This window comes from Phoenix dactylifera, chromosome 1, assembly GCF_051530095.1.
Source record: "Phoenix dactylifera cultivar Ajwa chromosome 1, Ajwa_hap1_PhDact_Kaust_v1.1, whole genome shotgun sequence".
NCBI lineage: Eukaryota > Viridiplantae > Streptophyta > Magnoliopsida > Arecales > Arecaceae > Phoenix > Phoenix dactylifera.
The window spans coordinates 44,128,702-44,147,942 of NC_143190.1; the positions used below are offsets into that span (position 1 = coordinate 44,128,702).

At 40.7% G+C, this 19,241-nt stretch overlaps 2 protein-coding genes across 2 annotated transcripts; one reads left to right on the plus strand and one right to left on the minus strand.

The window, feature by feature from the left end:
- Positions 1-686: 686 nt before the first annotated feature.
- LOC103712786 (uncharacterized) lies at positions 687-6,116 on the minus strand. Its single transcript, XM_088702487.2, has one exon. The coding sequence runs from the start codon at positions 1,767-1,769 to the stop codon at positions 960-962; it is 810 nt and encodes a 269-aa protein (XP_088558613.2). The 5' UTR covers positions 1,770-6,116; the 3' UTR covers positions 687-959.
- Positions 6,117-6,661: 545 nt separating this feature from the next.
- Positions 6,662-13,620, plus strand: LOC103712785 (uncharacterized). The gene is made up of 6 exons (XM_008799409.6): positions 6,662-6,905; positions 7,045-7,439; positions 7,561-7,646; positions 7,742-9,622; positions 12,056-12,185; positions 12,567-13,620. The coding sequence occupies exons 2-6, from the start codon at positions 7,289-7,291 to the stop codon at positions 13,274-13,276; spliced, it is 2,958 nt and encodes a 985-aa protein (XP_008797631.4). The 5' UTR covers positions 6,662-6,905; positions 7,045-7,288; the 3' UTR covers positions 13,277-13,620.
- Positions 13,621-19,241: the final 5,621 nt, after the last annotated feature.

A 19,241-nucleotide genomic window follows, 5' to 3' on the forward strand; every position in this document is an offset into this window, starting at 1 on the left:
GTATGCAGAAAGCATGGCCACAAGCTCGTTTATTTCAGGAACTTTAGATGTCTCCCTTGGAGATAAGAACACAAAACAAGCAAACTCAATTCAGAAGTTGGGAGGAAAAAGAGAAAAAAAAAGCGTTTTTTTCACTATGAATATTATAAAGCAATCTGACTCTTTCCACCCTGTCCTTGAATATAGAAGGTCAAGAGCTACCAAGTCTAACAGCAACTTTGAAATTTGACAGCATTTTGTATGCTGGAGAGTAAGTTTGATGTTCTTCAGTAACTATCATTTTCTTCTGCTAATTTTAATAGCAGGCTGGCAGATTCACCAGTAACATAATAAGCCCTCTTTCCTAGCCATGAGTCCCACCCTCGGAATCAACCAATCAAACATATGCCATGCGATATAACTTCCCACCACAAGCATAAGAAGTCTGGGAAGTGCCAATAGAAATTTTGCAAGATTTATTACCTCAAAAGTTTTCAAATAACTGCAACCAAAACATTATATCATATCAAGTTTTTGACTGCAACTATATAGGTAGAAACATAAGTTTGAACTAAGTTGCATCATCTTATAACACATAGTGAAAGGATTTTAAAGAATGCAAAACGTGTCAATTATAAATCAAGAAAAGTAAAACATCTGCCATCAGAACATGGAAGATGTAAATGACAGTTGCCAACCACCAAGGATGAACGATCATACCATATGACATAAGCCTCCATAGATTGTCCGAAAGAAGAGAAGAATAAGAAGAGATGCAGAATCATAAATGCAGCTCAACATTGTATAGAAACACAATCTAACACCAGCGAATTCTATTTCTACCCAAAATTTTGAAAGATATAACTATTCAAACAACCAAACCCACTCTATTCCCCAATTCCCAACATCAGACAACTACCCAACAAAAACAAGATTAGCATCGATATAGAAAAAAGATGGTATGATTCACCAAAAGGCACCTACTCTTTCATGTTATTACTGTTATTCTTATTGAGCAGCTCATCCGGGACGACTTTGAGCAGCTTCCTCTGCTTCGACTTAGCGATTTTCTTCAAAGTCTTGGGGTTGGTGATCTTCTGGAGCTTCGTGCCTGTTCTCAGAGTGTTCTCCTGTTTCCTCTTCTCCCTCTCCTCTCTCATCTTCCTCTTCGCCTCCTTGTTCCGCCGGATCTCCTCCTTGAGCTCCTCCTTCCTCTCCCGGAAGGCCCGCTTGAGCTCCTTCTCCCTCGTCCGGAGATCGAGGGAAGGGCCGCGGCGGGAGGCGGCGATGGCGGATGCCCGGCGGGTGCGTGTCTGCTTCCACTTCCGGCCGGAGACCTTGCCGGCGATCACGCCGTCATAAGTGGGCCGGCCGAACGTGGGCTTCTCCGGGTTCTCGAGGGAAGGGAGAGCGGGCCTCTTGGACGGCGGGAGGATGGCATCGCCGCCGTCGCCGTTGGGGTCAACATCCATGGATTCGGGACCATGGGATTCGGATCTCTTGCGCTTGTTCTTCTGGCCGCCGAGGCCTTCGTCGAGGCACCGGAAATCCAGCGTGCACGCCATGACACTAAGGTTCTGGTTAGGGTTAGGGTTCGGGGAATAGCAGAATAATCGAAGAGACGCAGGAAGGCTCGGGGTCATCCAAATCCAATCCCCTGGGCCTGGATGTAGGCGAAAGGCAAATGGGTTACACTGTGTTGGGTTATAGTAGTGATATGGGCTTTCTCCTCGTGGGCCCGTCCTACCAAACTTGGGAAATTGCTGGCTTTTGGAAGGGTGGTCATTCATCAGTCATGATCAGTAGAAGAGCATTGAAATAAATCAATCACTCCTTGCTTTATAATTTTTATCTGTTTTCTTTTTTTCCCCCTCTTAAATGTGGCATGCTGAGTTTTTTTTTTTGAGAATATGCGGAGTAATTTTGACTATGTTAAGATATGAATTAGTTTCAGTTTAAGCAATATATGGCCCAGCCATAAATGATCCACCTGTATCATTATTAGACCTACATGAAACACCACTTTAATCTAATCAAAATTTGAGTTATATACCAATAGGGTTTATTTGAACTCATGCATTGAGTCGGTTCAACATCTATCTATATTCTCTCTCCAACTACTCGGGCCACAATATAATCTAAAAATATTACCTCTATTACATTAAATAGGGGTGGCAGTTCACTCGGCCAACATAACCCACAAACCTGCTAGGTCTGGTCGAGTTTGGTTTAAAGCCTTTCAAACAATTAGATCATAGAAAGAGATGTGTATGATTAATAAAATTATGTATTTTTACTGATATTTATGTATATTTTAAAAACAATAGAGGCTTGAAAATAAAAGAAGAGATGAGTTTAGCATTAAAAGTCTAAAACATATGAAGAAGTAGCCTACAAGGCCAATTGAGAGTCGACAGATTTGTTGCCGGTCGGCTTCGAGTTTTGACTCGATAGCAAGTCGGGTTGGATTCAGGGCCTTAATATATGTATGAGGATGACCTGCTCGAACGTGACCGACCGCAAATTGCCACCTCTTATCAATTATTCTTCTAAATGTGAAATTAGTTTTTTGTTCCAAAACTCATCAAAAGGAATTTCAGAGTGGAAGTTTTTGGTAATCGGAGAAAGCAAGCTGGCACACTCCAAAACTGCATGCATGCACACCTATGCTTCCACCTAAATATTTCTGCGAGTTAAACTTGGTGGCATATGACGTCAAACTAATCATTTTACATAGTGCAATAGATAGTTCTACAAATATGAAAATGTTTTATGATTTATCTCATGCCCACATTTTTGTTTTGTTTTCTTCCTACAATCATGTCAGTTTTTACTGCATCATTGGATTGGTACGACGGTAAAGTAACATTATTGATGGTATATGTTTTGCTCTTCAAAGTTTTAGATGACTCCAATATGACCAAGAGATTCATGTTGCATGTCTTGAGGTGGCATCATAGTTTAGATGATCCTTTTATAGATGTCAGATGGCTCGGGTAATGATTCCTTGCTTGCCCATAAGATGTTTCCGTGCTTCATCATGCAGCAGGGTGACGGTGGCCAAAAAAAGTGAGGTGACACCTGCTGGTTTGTCTAGAAACAAGACTATTTCATGTTGCTGCCAATCCAGTCTTACATAAACCTTGTGGCATGGAAATAGTTATGTTCAAACAACCATTTCTTTTTCTTTGGCAAGTAACGTTCACTTTCTAAGCTCTTGGATTCTTGCTACTTAGTTGCTTCAAGACCACTCAAGGATGCTCTCGACCCAGGAAAGGCGTATATTTATTTATAGGGCTTCAAGAATATGTCGGAGTTTTGCATATCCAATGTGCCATTGTATAAAACGTATGCAAGCCATGTAAAATCATGTGATTTTGAGAGATTGCTCTGCTCTATGAAAATTTGATGTTAAAAGAATAAATTGGCAATAAACCAGAAAGGTATAGAACTGATAGCCAACCAGATGATAGGGGTACACATATCCAGCAAATCAAATTGCTCTAGAAATAGCATTGGGTTTGTTTGGTGCCATTCTACAGCTGAGCTTATCAAACAACATCTAGATTGCCTTCAGAAGGTTTTGGCAACACAGTTCTGCCATTAGAAAAGAGGAAGCCTGGAACTGCAATCATAGTAAAATCAAAGTGCAATCCGGCCTAAATATGAATGGGTTGGCATCCATTTCTCCAAGTAAAAGATCCTAAGATTTGAAACTAAATAGTAATAAATAATTATCATGTTCTTAAAATCAAACAAAAAATGAAAGAAAAACTGCGGTATAGGATAGAATCCTGACCGAGAGAAATAAAATTTTCAATATATCTGTTATCTTGGTGAATTGTTGTGACCGAGAGAAATCAGAAAAAATTGAAAAAAAAAAAAGAGATCCCAATCGACATTTTCAGATCAAGATATCAAAATCTTGGTTGTATATTAAACCCATGATTAATATTGTACTAAATATTAATTTCAAAATTTAATAATTTTTTAAAAAATCTAAAAAGGCAAAAAAGTGAGAGGAAAATATCTCCCAATAAGGACATAATATCCTACTAGCCGATATCTCGAATTTTATCAATTTATATCGACCGAAATATTAGAGCCAAATTTTATATTTATATCATATCGGGAGGTGCCTTCTATCGACAAGACGAAAACCTTAAATACTAGACCAGGTTGATTCTGATGAATATTTTTTTTTTAGAAAAATAGGCCGAGTTCATGTTGGTTTGAGTTTCATGCATGTTGAAAAATTATCAACCGCATCCACTTGTTTAATAAGCATTCAGGATATCGAGCCTGAAGGCAACTCTTTATCGAAGCTGATAAAATGATCTAGCACAGCTAACACAATTATTTAGTAAACAAATTAGGTTAAGGCATTTCAAAGTTGACATGTCTAACAAGCTGACTAGAAATTCTTGAGCATATCTAAAAGCTTGGCTTGACATGGTTAATTGTAAACTATGGTTAACCCACTAATTTCACATTTTACTTACTGCTCTATTACAGCATCCAAAATTATAATTTAAACATATCACTACTCAACACTACAATACATGGTCAAATGGGTTGGTATGAACCATTTTAAAATCTAGGTGTAATCTTATCGATCTGTTCTAATTAGGAAACAAGTGGATCTGAATTATTTTGATTTTCTTGAGAAAAAGAATCAGGCAAATCCGGATCAAAATTTATTAGAAGAGCAACGGCTAGCTTACGCTAACTGAGCCAGTAGAAAGTAGAAACCATTCAGAAGATAAAAAATCAACAGGATAAAAAAGAAAGTTACAAAGTTATTAAGGAAATACATCTAAAACAGCTTAAGCTTTCCTCCTTTCCTCCCAGTCCCAGAAATCACTGAAATCCAGTCTTTAATCAAGAGTAGAAAACTCTCGGATTCTTCTCTAGCTGAATGATGATTGTTTCAAAACCGAAATTTCTTTTAAGCCTGAGAGACCACAACAACACTAAGATGACCACATCAACTCTATATCTGAAGCTTTTATTAGCCTGAGTTTGGCCTCCAAATTGCCCATATCTCATTAACTTTGGCAGGAAAACATCTAAATCGAAGTAGTGTAGCAAACCAATTCCAAATACACAAATCAATCCGAATTAAATGTGTTAGGTATTGTATCCAAGCCCCATTAATGGACCAATTGCCTACACCCAAACCTGTAAGTTTTTTTCTCCAGGTTGAGCTGGATTATTCGCAGGCAAATATCAAGGTTTGGTGACCATGGCCATGGTCAGAACGTTTCGGCAAGAGAGTAATGCTAGGATAACACGAAATTCTAACATAGAAAATTAACAAATTAATGCGTCAGCATACGAGGAGCGTTAGGGTAGCGTCGAGCTGGCAAGTTAATGACACCTCAAACGCCGTCTACTTCTGGTGATGGAGAGAGGAGAAGGGGAATGATTATTAAAAAAAAAAAACCGTACCTTTATTTCCAAAAGCTGGCCTTCCTCGTCCGGTGGTCCCGGCTCCCGGTCGCCCAGTACCGCCGGCGCCGATGACGATGACCTTGCCCGCGTCGACCCCAAACCCTAACCCTAATCTCCTTGAAAAAGCCCCCAGCCTATCCCTCATCTCCTCTCGTCTCCCCTCGAACAAAATTTCGACTTCTCTCTCTCTCTCTCTCTCTCTCTCTCTCTCTCTCTCTCTCTCTCTCTCTCTCTCTCTCTCTTCGTGTTCAATGGGTCACACCGTGTCAAATCCGGAGCCAGCTATGGAGCTGCGGCCGATCCAGCGGAAGATCGAGGAGGTGAAGCGGCGGACGCGGACGAGGAAGTCGAGCATCGTCTCCACTGCGGAGCTACTTCGCCGGGAGGATCACGAGGGGATGGTCGACGGCGACTCCATCCGTGGTGTCGGCAGGAAGCGGAGCCGGAGAACGGGGGCGTCGGGTCGCCAGGGGCCGTTGCTGCCGCCGTCAAGGAGACGGAAGAGGAACAGAAAAAGGTCGAAGAGCAGAAGGCAGCAGCGGAGGAGGAACACAAGAGGAGGTTAAGATTTAGCGCGGAGGAGGACAAGGAGGGGACAAAGTTGGGGTTTTTCGGCGGCGATACTTGGCAACCGGAGAGGCCGGAGCAACGGCCGAGGAGGGCTTGGTTGGGGAAAAAAAGGCTACAACTTTTTTTTTTCCACTCTCCGTCACATCAAAAGGTTTGTAGGGGTTAAATCGTTAATTTCTAAGCAATTGGATGCCAAGCAAGCAGCCACAGTGGCTAACAGACCCAGACCTTTAAGTGACAGCCCGTCTTTCTTGTTTGTTACGTGGAGCAGTCCCTTTCAGCCATGGCGAAACAGTAGAAGCCACAGCCTTCACCAGATTATGGGCTATAAATCCTTAGATTTAGACGTTCATGCCGAAAGAACTCCTCTTCTCCTACCGCTCCCGTCATTTCACTAAAGTGGGTGGCGCTCCACCCGTGAACCGTAGCGCCACGGATGAAAACAACCGCTCAGAAGCACGAGGAAATAGGAAAAGGTGAAAAAATTGCCAAGACGAAGGAGACGCGATCCCCGTTTTTTTCTTGTTGTCCTTATTGTGATTGCGACGCTTGGAAGCTTTGAAAACGCATGATAATTTAAAAAGGAACAGGAAAAACTGTTAAGCTTGCAAATCCTCTGTTCCAGGCCTTACTTTAATCTAGTGATCCAGTTTTGGATGTTGAGTAATCAACAACTTGGTTCTTTCTAGCTGTGATCTATGGCAGTGGTATGAATAAAAATAAGAAATAGCTCAGCTGCTGAGCTCCCATGCCCGGCAAGAGCCTTCCCTCCGGGAAATCCACCACTCGACAGCCCCAACAGTACTTTACCATTGGCCGCAGTCCCCCTGGTTTTCCCATGGGCTCACAAGCTTCGCTGTAAAAGAAATAAAGAGAGAGCGGCAACGTTGCTTTCACTGCAGGTGGGAATCCCCCTCCCTCGGACACTGCACCTGTTCTTTCAAGGGCTCAGAGATTTACAGGGTCCTCTCCATCTCTCTCTCTCTCTCTGTCTCTCTCTCTCTCTCTCTGGTCCTTCTTTCTTTTTGCAACTTTTCGCAGTTTTGCATCGTGTGCACCGCTTCAGCTGGGTCGATTTGCTTCGGTTTGCGTGTGGCGATGGGAATCGCCCGGTTGGCAGCTGTACCCGCGCAGCCTCGCGTGCTGATGCCGCAGACACCCCAGTGTCCTCCTGCTTTTCCTTGCCCCTCCGCTCCCGGGGACTCCTGTCCCTTCCCATAGATCAGATTGCCCGTGTTGTGTTGGAAGAAGTCCGTTTGATAGGAAAGTAGAGGTTTTGGAAGAGATGAAGGATGGTGCGTCGGCGTCGAGCTTGGCGATCACGGAGAAGAGGCAGAGGCCGCCGCAGCAGAAGCCTGGCGGCGGATGCATCAGTGTCTTCTTCCAGCTCTTCAATTGGAAGAAGAAGCTCTTCTCCAAGAAACTCCTCCCTCCAGGTGACACATTGACCCGTATCTCGATCTCTAGTGCTTCAAGAAGCAAGAATGGCCTCAATTGGCTCATCTTTTTAACTGTCTCTTGATCGTCATCTTTGTTTCTTTCTTTCTGGTAATGCAGTCTCTGGTGCCGCGAAAAGGGTGTCAAAAAAAATTGCTGGTAGAGAGGAGAAGATGCAGAAAGTATCCATGGCAAAGCTGTTACTGGTACCTCTTCTTCATTCCAACGAGATTTCTGTTTTGATTTATTTCTGTGTAAAGATTCTGCTCCAGTTTTTTTTATAATCTCTCCAAAACTGTAGATTGCTGATGAGAACCATGGAGGCTTTCCGAAAACGAAAAGATCAGAGGATGAGACCAGCTGTTCTTCTTCCCCGGGTGGTCTGGGCGACGGGATGCGTGCTCCTGGCTTGGTGGCCAAGCTCATGGGCCTCGAATCCATGCCTGTTGCTCGCCGTGAAAACACAAGGAATGCTTTGGGTTCCAAGCTCGATGGCACTCTCGATGAGGCTTCCGAGCTTGAAGAAATTTGCTCGGAAACGGGTGGGCATGGAAAGGCCGAGACGAGGCCTCAGAAGGTCCAGAAGACTGGAGTCACTTCCCGGTTCAGTTCCAACGATTTCCAGTTCAACAGGAACATGCTATCGAGCTCGAGAAGGCAGCACCAAAAGCTCGCTTCCCCTGTGAAGAGCCCAAGGATGTTTTCGAGAAGGAACAAAGCTCGGTTGATGGAGGCTGCGACTAAGATCCTGGAACCGGGGCTGCAGTCCAGGAATCAGGGCAGATGCGCCCTTACTTATATCAGCTCCTCGCGAGTCCGTAGAGAAGGATCCAATGCTGCTCTGTTTCTCAGGAATTCTGGAGAACCATTGAATGATTTGCTCGTTGGTTCTTGTAAGAATTGTGGAAATGTAGTTGAAGTTACTGGGCTAATGGCAGGCACCAAGGAGACGCAGGTAACTGAGAATGGGCACTGTGATTCAGATTTGAATAATGCTTCATCTTCCCATGGTGGTGGGTATGAAAAAAATAAGCCGAAACCTCCAGCCGTGCTGTCCGGTCCAAACAGAACAGCTTCGCTTCTTGTTCATGGCAATGTCAATGTGCAGAATTCACCAGAAAGTGGTCAGAGTAGAGCGACATCTCTGGCTCTTCAAGCTAAGATCAATGTCCAGAGCAGAGCTCATGACTTGATTGAAAGGAAGTGCCATAAAGCATATGATCAGAACCTGTGCAAGGCCAGAGAGGAACTTGCTTCAAGAGCTGCCCTCAAACAGAATAATTTGAGGCAAAACCAGTTACCATCAGTTAATGAGAAAGCATTTGTGGGTTCTGAAGTGTGTGGAAGACAACACAGCGGGAGAGAACCATATGCATCAAATGGGACCAAGGATTTTGTTGCTTTGAACAGAAACCTGAACAATTGTTTGCGTTCCAGATCCCCATCTAAAGTTTTGGAGAGAAATAGAATGGAAATGGAAAGGAATGATTTGGAAAAGAAGAACGTTGCTCAGAAAAGAAGACTGGTGGGTAACTCTCAGATTGGAAATGCAGGAATGGTTAACGTAAGGTCAATGAAGCAAAGAAGTGCCAGACGTGACTTGATTAATGAAACAGCGACAAGTGTTATGGTTAATCGTTCCATCAATAAAAACAATACCAAAATTGAGTCATGGAAACAGGTGCAAGTTGGTAGCAGAGGCGGGAATGCAGGTATAGTTTCTTTCACTTCACCGATGAGACAAGGTTCTAGGTCTTCCACCCACAGAAATATGGTAGGGAAGAGAAGGGGTGTTAAAGAACTTGTTCATGATGCTTCTAGTTCGAGAAAGTTGGTATCAGATGCAGAAAAAAGAGTAGCAGATGCAGAAACAGGAAACTTCTCATCTCAGAAAGGAAGGACCCAAGGAGAGGATCCACTGGTTGCTCTTCTAGGACAAATCAGAGAGTCTTTGGTCCAAGATGGGTTACAAACAGGGGGAGCTCTTCCACGAAGATCTCCTGCATCTGTTTTTGAAGAGCTGATATCTGCCCTTAAAAATGGATCTCGCCCACCTCAGAGAAATGGTGATGGATTGCCAAGTAGGTTGGGCCCAAAAGATAATTCGTGTTATGACTGCACTGACTTGTCTAATGATGCCAATTCTCATGGTGACACACCTACTATCAATAAAAACTTTCAGGTCAGCTTTCTTTTGTACTTGCATCAGTCCTTTTAGATTTGCAGTTTTGATGGATGGTTCAAGTTTTCTAAAGGTAGTGTTCATTCTCCTTGATCTGGACAATATCTTAGTTCTGTTTAGCATGGATATGGGATGAAGCCAAGGGAGCTTAATTTATGTAGTATAGTTGCAATCAAACAACACTTTATTTTGAGTATGATCTAGATTCTATGTTATTGTGTATGACATGCTAAATGACTATTAAGTAGTTTACTTGCATTATATCTACTATGAAGTGCTAAATGTTATTGAACATTATCTAGATCTTATGATCTAGACTTTATGATTTCTAGTATTAAGTAGTCAGACAAGCCGACATGTTAAATGTCATCTAGATTTTATGTTATCTAGATTTTATGTTGTTTTGTTGGGATGGAATCAAAGAAGCTTGTGCTTACTTGCATTATACCTACTGAGTTTTTGATATATGTTATGGTTCTCATAAAGCGAGATTAGAAGGACATTGATACTGTTAAGTAGGGAATGAGGGAAGGATTAAGATTGATTGTTCAAACTTGCTCAAAACCTTCTCAAAAGAGTATGGCAGGTAGCTTTTTATAGAAGTCATGAGCAGCTTATCTCTCCTTTCAATTTGATGGCCGGTTATTACCTTTTGACTCCTTTCATGAAATGCATGTTAACAACTAGCCTAATTAACTATTTTGACTACTTTCTAGAAAGTTTCTTCATCTAATCTGCAATGGATGGTGACCTCTTTTATACCACATCATCATAATCTTGTACTTTGTAGGTTTCATTAGTAGCTCTCGTTAGCCACATTCAACATATAGTTATACTCAGTGGCACAGGGGCATTCTGGTTAATCATGCTTTGACATTATTAATGTAACAGCATTAACTCTAAAATTTGTTAATCTGGTTGAACAGTCAAGCAGATAGAGATGGTGTTCATAAGTTAGTGTTACTGGGACACTTCAAAATTTGGGCATATCTGGACACCTGACACCAAACTTCTTGAAACTTCAAATTAACAATACATGATATCATCACAGTCATTTATGAAGTCATGACACATCTACTTAGAAGTTTTCAAGTATAACTAGCAAAGTTTTCGCAAATCCTACCAAACTGCAATGCAATGGGTTCAACTAATTATTCATTGCAGAAAAGGGGAGGAAACTTGACCTAATTTATTAAAATAAAATGACAAGAAGAAAATTAAAATGTATTGATTATACTAAAAGCAGGAAAAAAAATTAAATTCCATAACTTCAACTCCCGCAGAACAAAGCTAAGGAAATAAGCACTTTTCGACTTCTAGCATAAGGATCTATGAGGTTTTGGAGCATGGTGAACTGCTGAAGTCTTCTTATTACACAGTGGTTGGTCCATCACGGCTCTGATAACATCTTATATGTAACTGTTCTTTTGAAGGACGATTCCATTGTTCCTCTCCCTCTCTCTCTCCAAACTCCCAGGCAGATTGCAAAATTTAATTGATCCCAAGCTAGACGCTAATCGAGCTCCTCCTTTGGAAGAACTACCAACTATTGTCATGGGATTCTTTTCTTCGTCCACGTAGTCCAGAGTGATTGAACTGTAGCATGCATTCATCTAAGAAAGGACCAAGTTGCACTTGTAAAGGGGCATCTAAGAAAAAGATGATTATTTATCTCTCTGTCATTACCACAAAGTATACAATGTAGACCCTTCTTTAGCAAGTTCTCCTTCATTTTTGATTTATTGTTTAACACGATCCGCATAAACACTTTAGTCTTTTCCTGTTCATTTGTTTTCCAACGAGAATTGAAGAAAGGCAACTGGACTCCACCGCAGCTGATGAAATTATGGAGATCCTTGCAGTTGTATCTCCAATCCCTTCTTCCCTTCCATCTAACCATGTCTTTCTGTTACTCGGAGCTTTTTGAGATAACATGGTCGCAAACTCATTCCACTCTACAGTAGCCTCCCTGGTCAGTTGTCTGAAGATTTTGATGTTCCACCTCTTCAAACTCTTATCAAATTGAGAAACCACCCAACTAATTATTCATTATTCACATATATCTATATAAATTTACAAACACATCTATTAAATATGGATGTGTCCCTGTGGCCACTTCTCTAAAGGTTTCCTTCCAACTCTTCTAGATACCTAGACATTTTACGACCGTGTCACTTGCCCAGGTAACATCGGTGCATGTCCGTGGGGCCCTTCTTCAGTATTGGCATTCAGCAATGATGCATCCATATATCATGCATTTTCGTATCGTTTACTAGCACAGTGGTTTTTGCTTTGTATGCATTTTTACAGTGCGTATGTTGTGATGGATGGCAGTTAGTGGCCTCTAGCCATATGGAAATCAACATTTTTTCCTCAAAAGGTATTAATTGAAAGGCTTTCTGGTGACTGTAGTTTTGTTGTCGATCTCTTCAGGCAGGGGCAAAAACAGGGATATCCATGGCATATACCGCCAGTGATGGTGATCATCCTAGCCCAATATCAATTCTTGAAGCTTCTTTCTCAAATGACAGTTGCTATTCTTGGAGTCCCAGTGGCTGCTCAGGTGTGAAAATCACTTCTACCTTTGCCAAAACAGTGAACCATGACCATGTTCCTTGTTGTTTAAACAGCCCCGTCCCTCTTTTTTTCGTTAGTATTTTCTTGTTTGGTGCACAACAATTTTTTTCTTTTGGTGGACACAACAATAACTATCATTTGCCTGGTTTATGCTTCAATGAAACTTACACAATTTGATAATTTCAACATTTTATTTGTTTTTCTTTTGTACACACTGCATCCATTTCATTACTAGAACCATCGCATGCTTGCTTTTTTTTGATTCCCTGATCCTGCATTTTTATATGATTTCAAGTCTGTTTGAGTTGATTTCTGCCTTTGTAATTTACAATCCTATTCAATTATTTTTGTATGACTTTTACTTCAGGATGCAAGCCAGACTCCACTGTAAGCTCCTGCAGCAAGATACAAGCGTTGGATCGAGAAAGTGATCTTTTAGACTCTGCATCTTCCACTAATATTGGGAATTTTGATACTGAGAACACTGCCTGCCCGGTTGACAATATTTCAACTATGCATAGTATCTATTCCTGTAAACCTGAACTCAAGGACAGTAAGCTCGGGTATTATTACATCGATGCTATTTCCAATGCTGGATTACTGTTTGAGAGCAGTTCCTCGTTTGGGTCAAATGCGGCAGAAAACTTGTCCATGTATTTGTTTCTTCACGATATGGCAGAAGCTATGATAGATGCTTCTCATATTAGTTCAAAATGTAGTTCTGGTTTCACAGAGAATAAAGAGGGGAGTTCACTTAGGCGGCTTCATTTTGACTGCATGATAGAGTGCTTGGATTCTAAATACAGCTGCCTCTGTAGTTCTGGTTACAAGGCATGGTCGATTCTCCCATTGTTTTTAAACACAGATAGGTTGGCAAAAGAGGTTGAGAAGGAGATAACAGGATGGACACGTTCCGCTGGGAAGACTTTAGATGAGCTGATTGAGAAGGATATGAACCTTTCAACCGGAAAATGGACAGAGTTCAAAATCGAAGCATTTGAAATTTGTATGCAGATTGAGGGTGACGTACTCCAGGTACTGATTGATGAGACAGTGATAGATTTTTGTTTGTGCTGAATTGAGACATTGGAATGCTAAAAGCTTCTTAAGGAGCATACTGCAGTGTATTAGATGCAGACTTGTGAGCTGTACTTTGTATACGACCATGTGTGGGCAAAAGCATCATGTACAAACGAGGTGGTGTTTCGGGTTTTGTAGAGGAATTGTTCATAGGAGTTTTTGTGGATTTGGAAGGAGCATTGCAGCTTTTTTGCATTGAAAGTTGCTGCTTTCTGGAGTTGTCAAATGCTGCTTTTTTTTTTCTCTCTCTCTCGCTAGTAGTTATCATAACTGAGTGATGTATCACATTTTGTTGTAGTTTCCTGAATCTAAACCAAGTAGTTGAAATATCTCTTACTAAACTGGAATCTATAGCGTTTTCTCAGTCTGTAGGTTTCTCAAAAAAAGGGGACACGGGTTAGGCTATGCAATCGAAGTAAATTTTTTGTACCAATGGGAATAATGGACTCTACTAGAGATAGCCTTAACAATAGAGTTTGGTGCGGTCATCAAAATTGCATCATCTGTTCTTATCAAGATTATGCTTCCTATTTATTCCAGTGATGCCTGTTCTCTCAATCAATTTGAATGCAAATAAAAAATTTCATGGAAAGCCAGAGAGGACTCGGTCCTTTTTGGCCTCTTCATGCAAAAGAGGAGATTTTCAAGTAATATAAGGATTGATAGGGGTGTCCTGTTCAAACAATCGTAGGAGAAAAACTCACCATAACAACCATATTTAATTCAAACACATCTCCTAATTAGGAGCCTTACCAAATCCACCATAAATTACGCCCAAATCCCTCTCTTCTCGCCAACACTCCCCCTCAAGTTGGTCGAAGATATCAATAGCGCCCAACTTAGACAAGATCTCTTGGAACCGGGCTACTGGTAAACCTTTTGTGAAAATATCAACTAGTTGTTGATTGCTGCGAATATAGGAAGTAGAGATAATTTTGGCTTGAACATTTTCTCGAACAAAATGGCAATCAAACTCAATATATTTTGTTTGCTCATGAAACACTGGATTTGAAGCAATATGAATTGTAGCTTGATTATCGCAAAACATCTTTGTTGACTGCGATGAGTCAAATCCCAAATCCTGTAACAAAACACGAAGCTAAATAATTTCACTCGTAGTGGATGCCACGGCTCTATATTATGCTTCAGCACTTGAACGCACTATAATATTCTGTTTTTTACTTTTCCATATCACCAAGTTACCACCCACAAATGTACAATACCCTATTGTGGATCTTCTCCGTTTGACATCCTACCCAATTAGCATCAGTATAGGCACTAATATAACTGTGTCTGTTCCTTGGCATCCATATACCTCTTTCAGGTGATCCTTTCTAGTATTGCAGTATTCTATTAACAGTCGTCATCTGATTAACTGGTGGAGCATGCATAAAGCGACTAACCAAGCTCACTGCATAAGAGATATCAGGGCGAGTAATTGTGAGATAGATTAGTTTACCAACTAATCACTGAAATTGACCAACATCAGATAGCAGTTCACCATCTGCACAAAACTTGCCTCCACTCTCAATAGGAGTGTCAACAGGTTTCACTCCTATTTTTCTGTTCTATGTAATAAATCCAACACATACTTTCTTTGATTAAGAAAGATGCCTTTATTTGAATAAGCAACTTCTAATCCCAAAAAATATTTTAAAACACCCAAATCTTTAATGGCAAATTTTTTATGAAGAAGAGCCTTGAGTTTTGAAATTTCATCTTGATCATCTCTAGTGATTACTATGTCATCCACATAAGCAAGAACAATAGTGGTGCCAAAAAAACCTTTCTTGACAAATAGCGAAGGATCTGCACTGCTTCTTTTAAGCCTAATATTTATCAACACATGATTAAGCTTAGCGTACCAAGCTTGTGGAGATTGCTTGAGACCGTAGATAGCTTTGTTCAACTTGCATGCCAGATCAGGCTTGTTCACTAGATAATGTCCTGGTGGAATACTCATATAAACTTCCTCTTCTAGATCGCTATTGTTGCCCAAGGTGACAACCCAAGAGGGAGGGTGAATTAGGTTTTCTAAATTTTATGGCCTCAAATTAATTCTTAAGTGAGTATATAGTTTGGCCTATGTGAATTATATAGGTGTGGTGGAAGCAAGAGAGATTAAGCTCTAGTTAAGCACAATTAAATCACTTTTAGAAATTAAGCTAGAGCAACTACACAATATAATAAAGAGAGTAAGCGAGAGGCACAAAATGAACACAATACAAACACAAGCATGTATAGTGGTTCGGTGCACCCCAAGGTACCTACGTCCACTCCCCAAGCGTCCTCTTGGAAATTCACTATAACCCTTCGGATTACAGTTGGATTATTTTACCGGGCTCACAATCCAAAAATCCTACAATTTGGTTTTTTGGGATCACAAATAATCTACGTTGATTTTACGGGCTCACCAACAACCTACGTTGGTTTTACGGGCTCACCAACAACCTACGTTGGTTTTACGGGTTCACCAAAAACCTACACCGTTGGTTTTAAGGGCTCACCAACAAACCTTACAATGAATAAGAAATCAAAGGTATAAAGCTCCTAAATGAACAAATATAACAAATATGCATTAACGAGAAGAAAAGAAAAATGTTATCCCTTTGAAGGCGCTTTTCTTTTCTTCGTTGAGATTGCTTCACTCTTCAATGGATTGGTTGAGCTCTTGAAGGCACTTAAATTCTGTTCAACACACTTCTTTTGGGTTTGAACTTGAAGCAATAAATTGAACTCTCTTGGATTTTCCTTTTCTCTTGAATGCACACTTAAATCCTCACCAAGATTTCCTTCCTTTTGATGAATAGTAGCTTTTAAATACTTCTCCAACCTCCAAAGATCACTTTCCTACCGTTGGAATAGAGAAAGTAGCCATTTATAGCCGTTGGGGACTTAAAAATAATTCTGCAGAACTAGCCGTTATGCTGTCAACCGTGCTGGGGTCGGCTCAAGTTACTGTTCATCAGGCTGGGGTCGGCTCAAATTACTGTTCATCAGGCTAGGGTCGGCTCAAGCTTTTCTGGGGTCGGCCCCTACTACAATGGGGTCGGCCCTCTCAGGAAATCCAGAGACATCTTTTTTTTGAGTTCTGAAGTTGGGGTCGGTTCATGGTCTCTTAGGGTCAGCTCAAGGCTACCTAGGGTCGGCTCCACCTGGGGTCGGCTCAAGGAAGCTTTGGGTTGGCCCTCTCAGTCAATTCCAGAAAACTGTTTTTTGCAGTGGCTGAAGCTGGGGTCAACCCGAGCTTTTCTGTGGTCGACCCGAGTTACTGTTCATCTGTGCCAGAATGTTTCCAAAACGTGCCAGGGTCGACTCCATCTCTTCTGGGGTCGACTCTTACTCTGTGCCAAGTGTTCCAAAAGCGTGCCACTTCGTTCCAAGGCATGCCAAATATATCGGGGTCGACTCCAAACTAATTATGGTCGACTCCAAACTAATTGGGATTGACTCTAACCATATTTTTCTGCACTTTGAAGGTTAGTTATGCATATTAAAATAACAATATGATATTCCAAGTAAATTACGATGCATAGCACAGTAGAGTTTCATACCCTTAATAGTAAAAATTACCGAATTGCCCTTTTAGGTATTTTTAATGTGAAACTTTGCCAAAATAGATTCTTGAGCTTTCTACCATTCTTTATTACAAATTTTATCTCGTTATCAATTCTTAAGAGTGGTTTTGACCATATATTCCTAATGTATCGTGAATGTATCGAGGGTGTGTTATTTATCAATGATATATCGAGTTAATTTGCATTTCTAATTTGATATGGCCTCACTGGTTGTGTTAATCATCAAAATAACATTATCATCCTCAGCCATGTAAGAAGACATCATTTACATCAATCTGAAAAAATTTCCAACCATAATTGACAGCAAGAGATAAAAGAACCCAAAAAGTATTCATCTTAGCAACTGGAGCAAAAGTTTATATGTAGTCTACTCTATATGTCTGAATAAATCACTTAGCAACAAGTCTTGCTTTATATCGTTCTATGGTACCATCACTATTATACTTGATCTTGTATACCCAACGACATCACACAGATTTCTTTCCCAATGGCAGCTTGACAATAGTCCAAGTTTTATTCTCATCAAGAGCTCGGAGTTCTTCTTTCATAGCTTGTTTCCAAACAGGCTTGGAGTTGGTTTCTTGAAAGTTTGTTGGTTCATTCTCATTAGATATAGCACTTAAGAATGAGCAACTTTATCATATGTCACATAGTCTTGTATTGGATAAGATACTGCATGATAAGTAAAGAAGTCTTTCATCACAGCTAGAGGGCGCGACTCTCTACTTGACCACCGTGGGATAATTTCAGTAGGAAAAACATTAGACTGAGTAGAGTCCTCTAGTGCCAAAGATCCAGGCTCCACGTTGGCCATAGTTTGCACCTACTCTGATTCTTGTTCCTCAGTCACCATAGGATTGACGCTCGCTATTAGAAGTGGTACCAAATTAGACAAGTCCTCCCCCTATGGCAAATTCACATCCTCCATTTTGGCTTGAAAGAAAGGCTTAGACTCATCAAATCGAACATCACAAGAAATAACTAACTTTCGTGATACTGGATCATAACACTTGTACCCTTTCTTTGTAGAAGAATACCCGAGAACTACACAATGAGTGGCACGAGCATCTAGCTTATCACGATGAATCGCCTGTTGATGAACGTAACATACACAACCAAAAATCTACAAGTGGGAGATATCAAGCTTGCAGTTTAAAAGAACTTCCAAAGGTGACTTGAACGAGAACATGACTAGGAAGTCGATTAATTAGATAACTGCAGTCAAAACTCCATGTGACCAATACTTTTTTGGAACATTCATTTGAAACGAAAGAGCTCGGGTGATCTCTAGCATATGCCGGTTTTTTCTTTCAGAAACATCATTCCGCTGTGAAGTACCGACACAGGTTATTTGATGAATGATTCCCTGGCTGCATAAATAATCAGGTAAAGTACCTTTGACAAGCGCAGAACTATTGTCAGAACGAAAAAATTTCACTTTAGCACCAAATTGATTGATCACCATGCTATGAAATTCTTTAAAAACAGAGCACACATCACTTTTAAATTTCAATAAGTATATCCAGGTAGCACGGGATCGATCATCAATAAACAACACAAAGTATTTATAGCCATCACAAAAATCAATAGGTGCAGGACCCATAAATCAGAATGAATTAATTCAAAGAAGTCAGCAGTCAAAGACTTTGAATTACTAAAAGGTAAACAAGTCTGCTTAGATAACTGACAAACATTGCAAGTAGAGGACTCAATGAGTAATGAAGGAAAAAGACAAGACAGAATACGGTTGGATGGATGTCCAAGCCATTGATGCAAAACATGACTTTCTGTCAAACCCCTAGTGTGACATGCTCTGTCAGATGATTTGAATAAGTAGAGACCATAAGAATAAACTCCCTCACCAATCTCCCTCCCTGATGTTCGATCCTAAAAGGTAACAACAATGGGAGAAAAAATAACATTGCAATTTAGTGAGTGTGTAATTTTTCCAACCGAAAGGAGTTGTGAAGGAAATGAAGGACCAAATAGAACATTTGAACTAGGAGAGCTAGAGAATAAGTTAATTTTTTCAAATCCCAAAACTGAAACTGTGGTCCCATTAGCAATAGAAACAACATGATTGTTGGAACTATTAGAGAAATCAAGCAAATAAGTAGAATCGTTGGCCATATGATTTGTCGCTCCAGAATCAACGATCCATGTATTGACACTAGAAGAACTAAAGAGAGCTTGAAGGTTACCTGACACATGAGTGGAGGAATCTGGTTCAGACGTGACAAACTTACCGAGTTGTTGAAGAAGTGACTTAAATGTTGTATAGAGATCGATGTATCTACAGCTGCTGCTTGCTCCTTTTTATCAGTGCTACCAGGATTAGGCCTGAGATGAGGATGAAGATCCCAATAATAGTCCTTGGTGTGCCA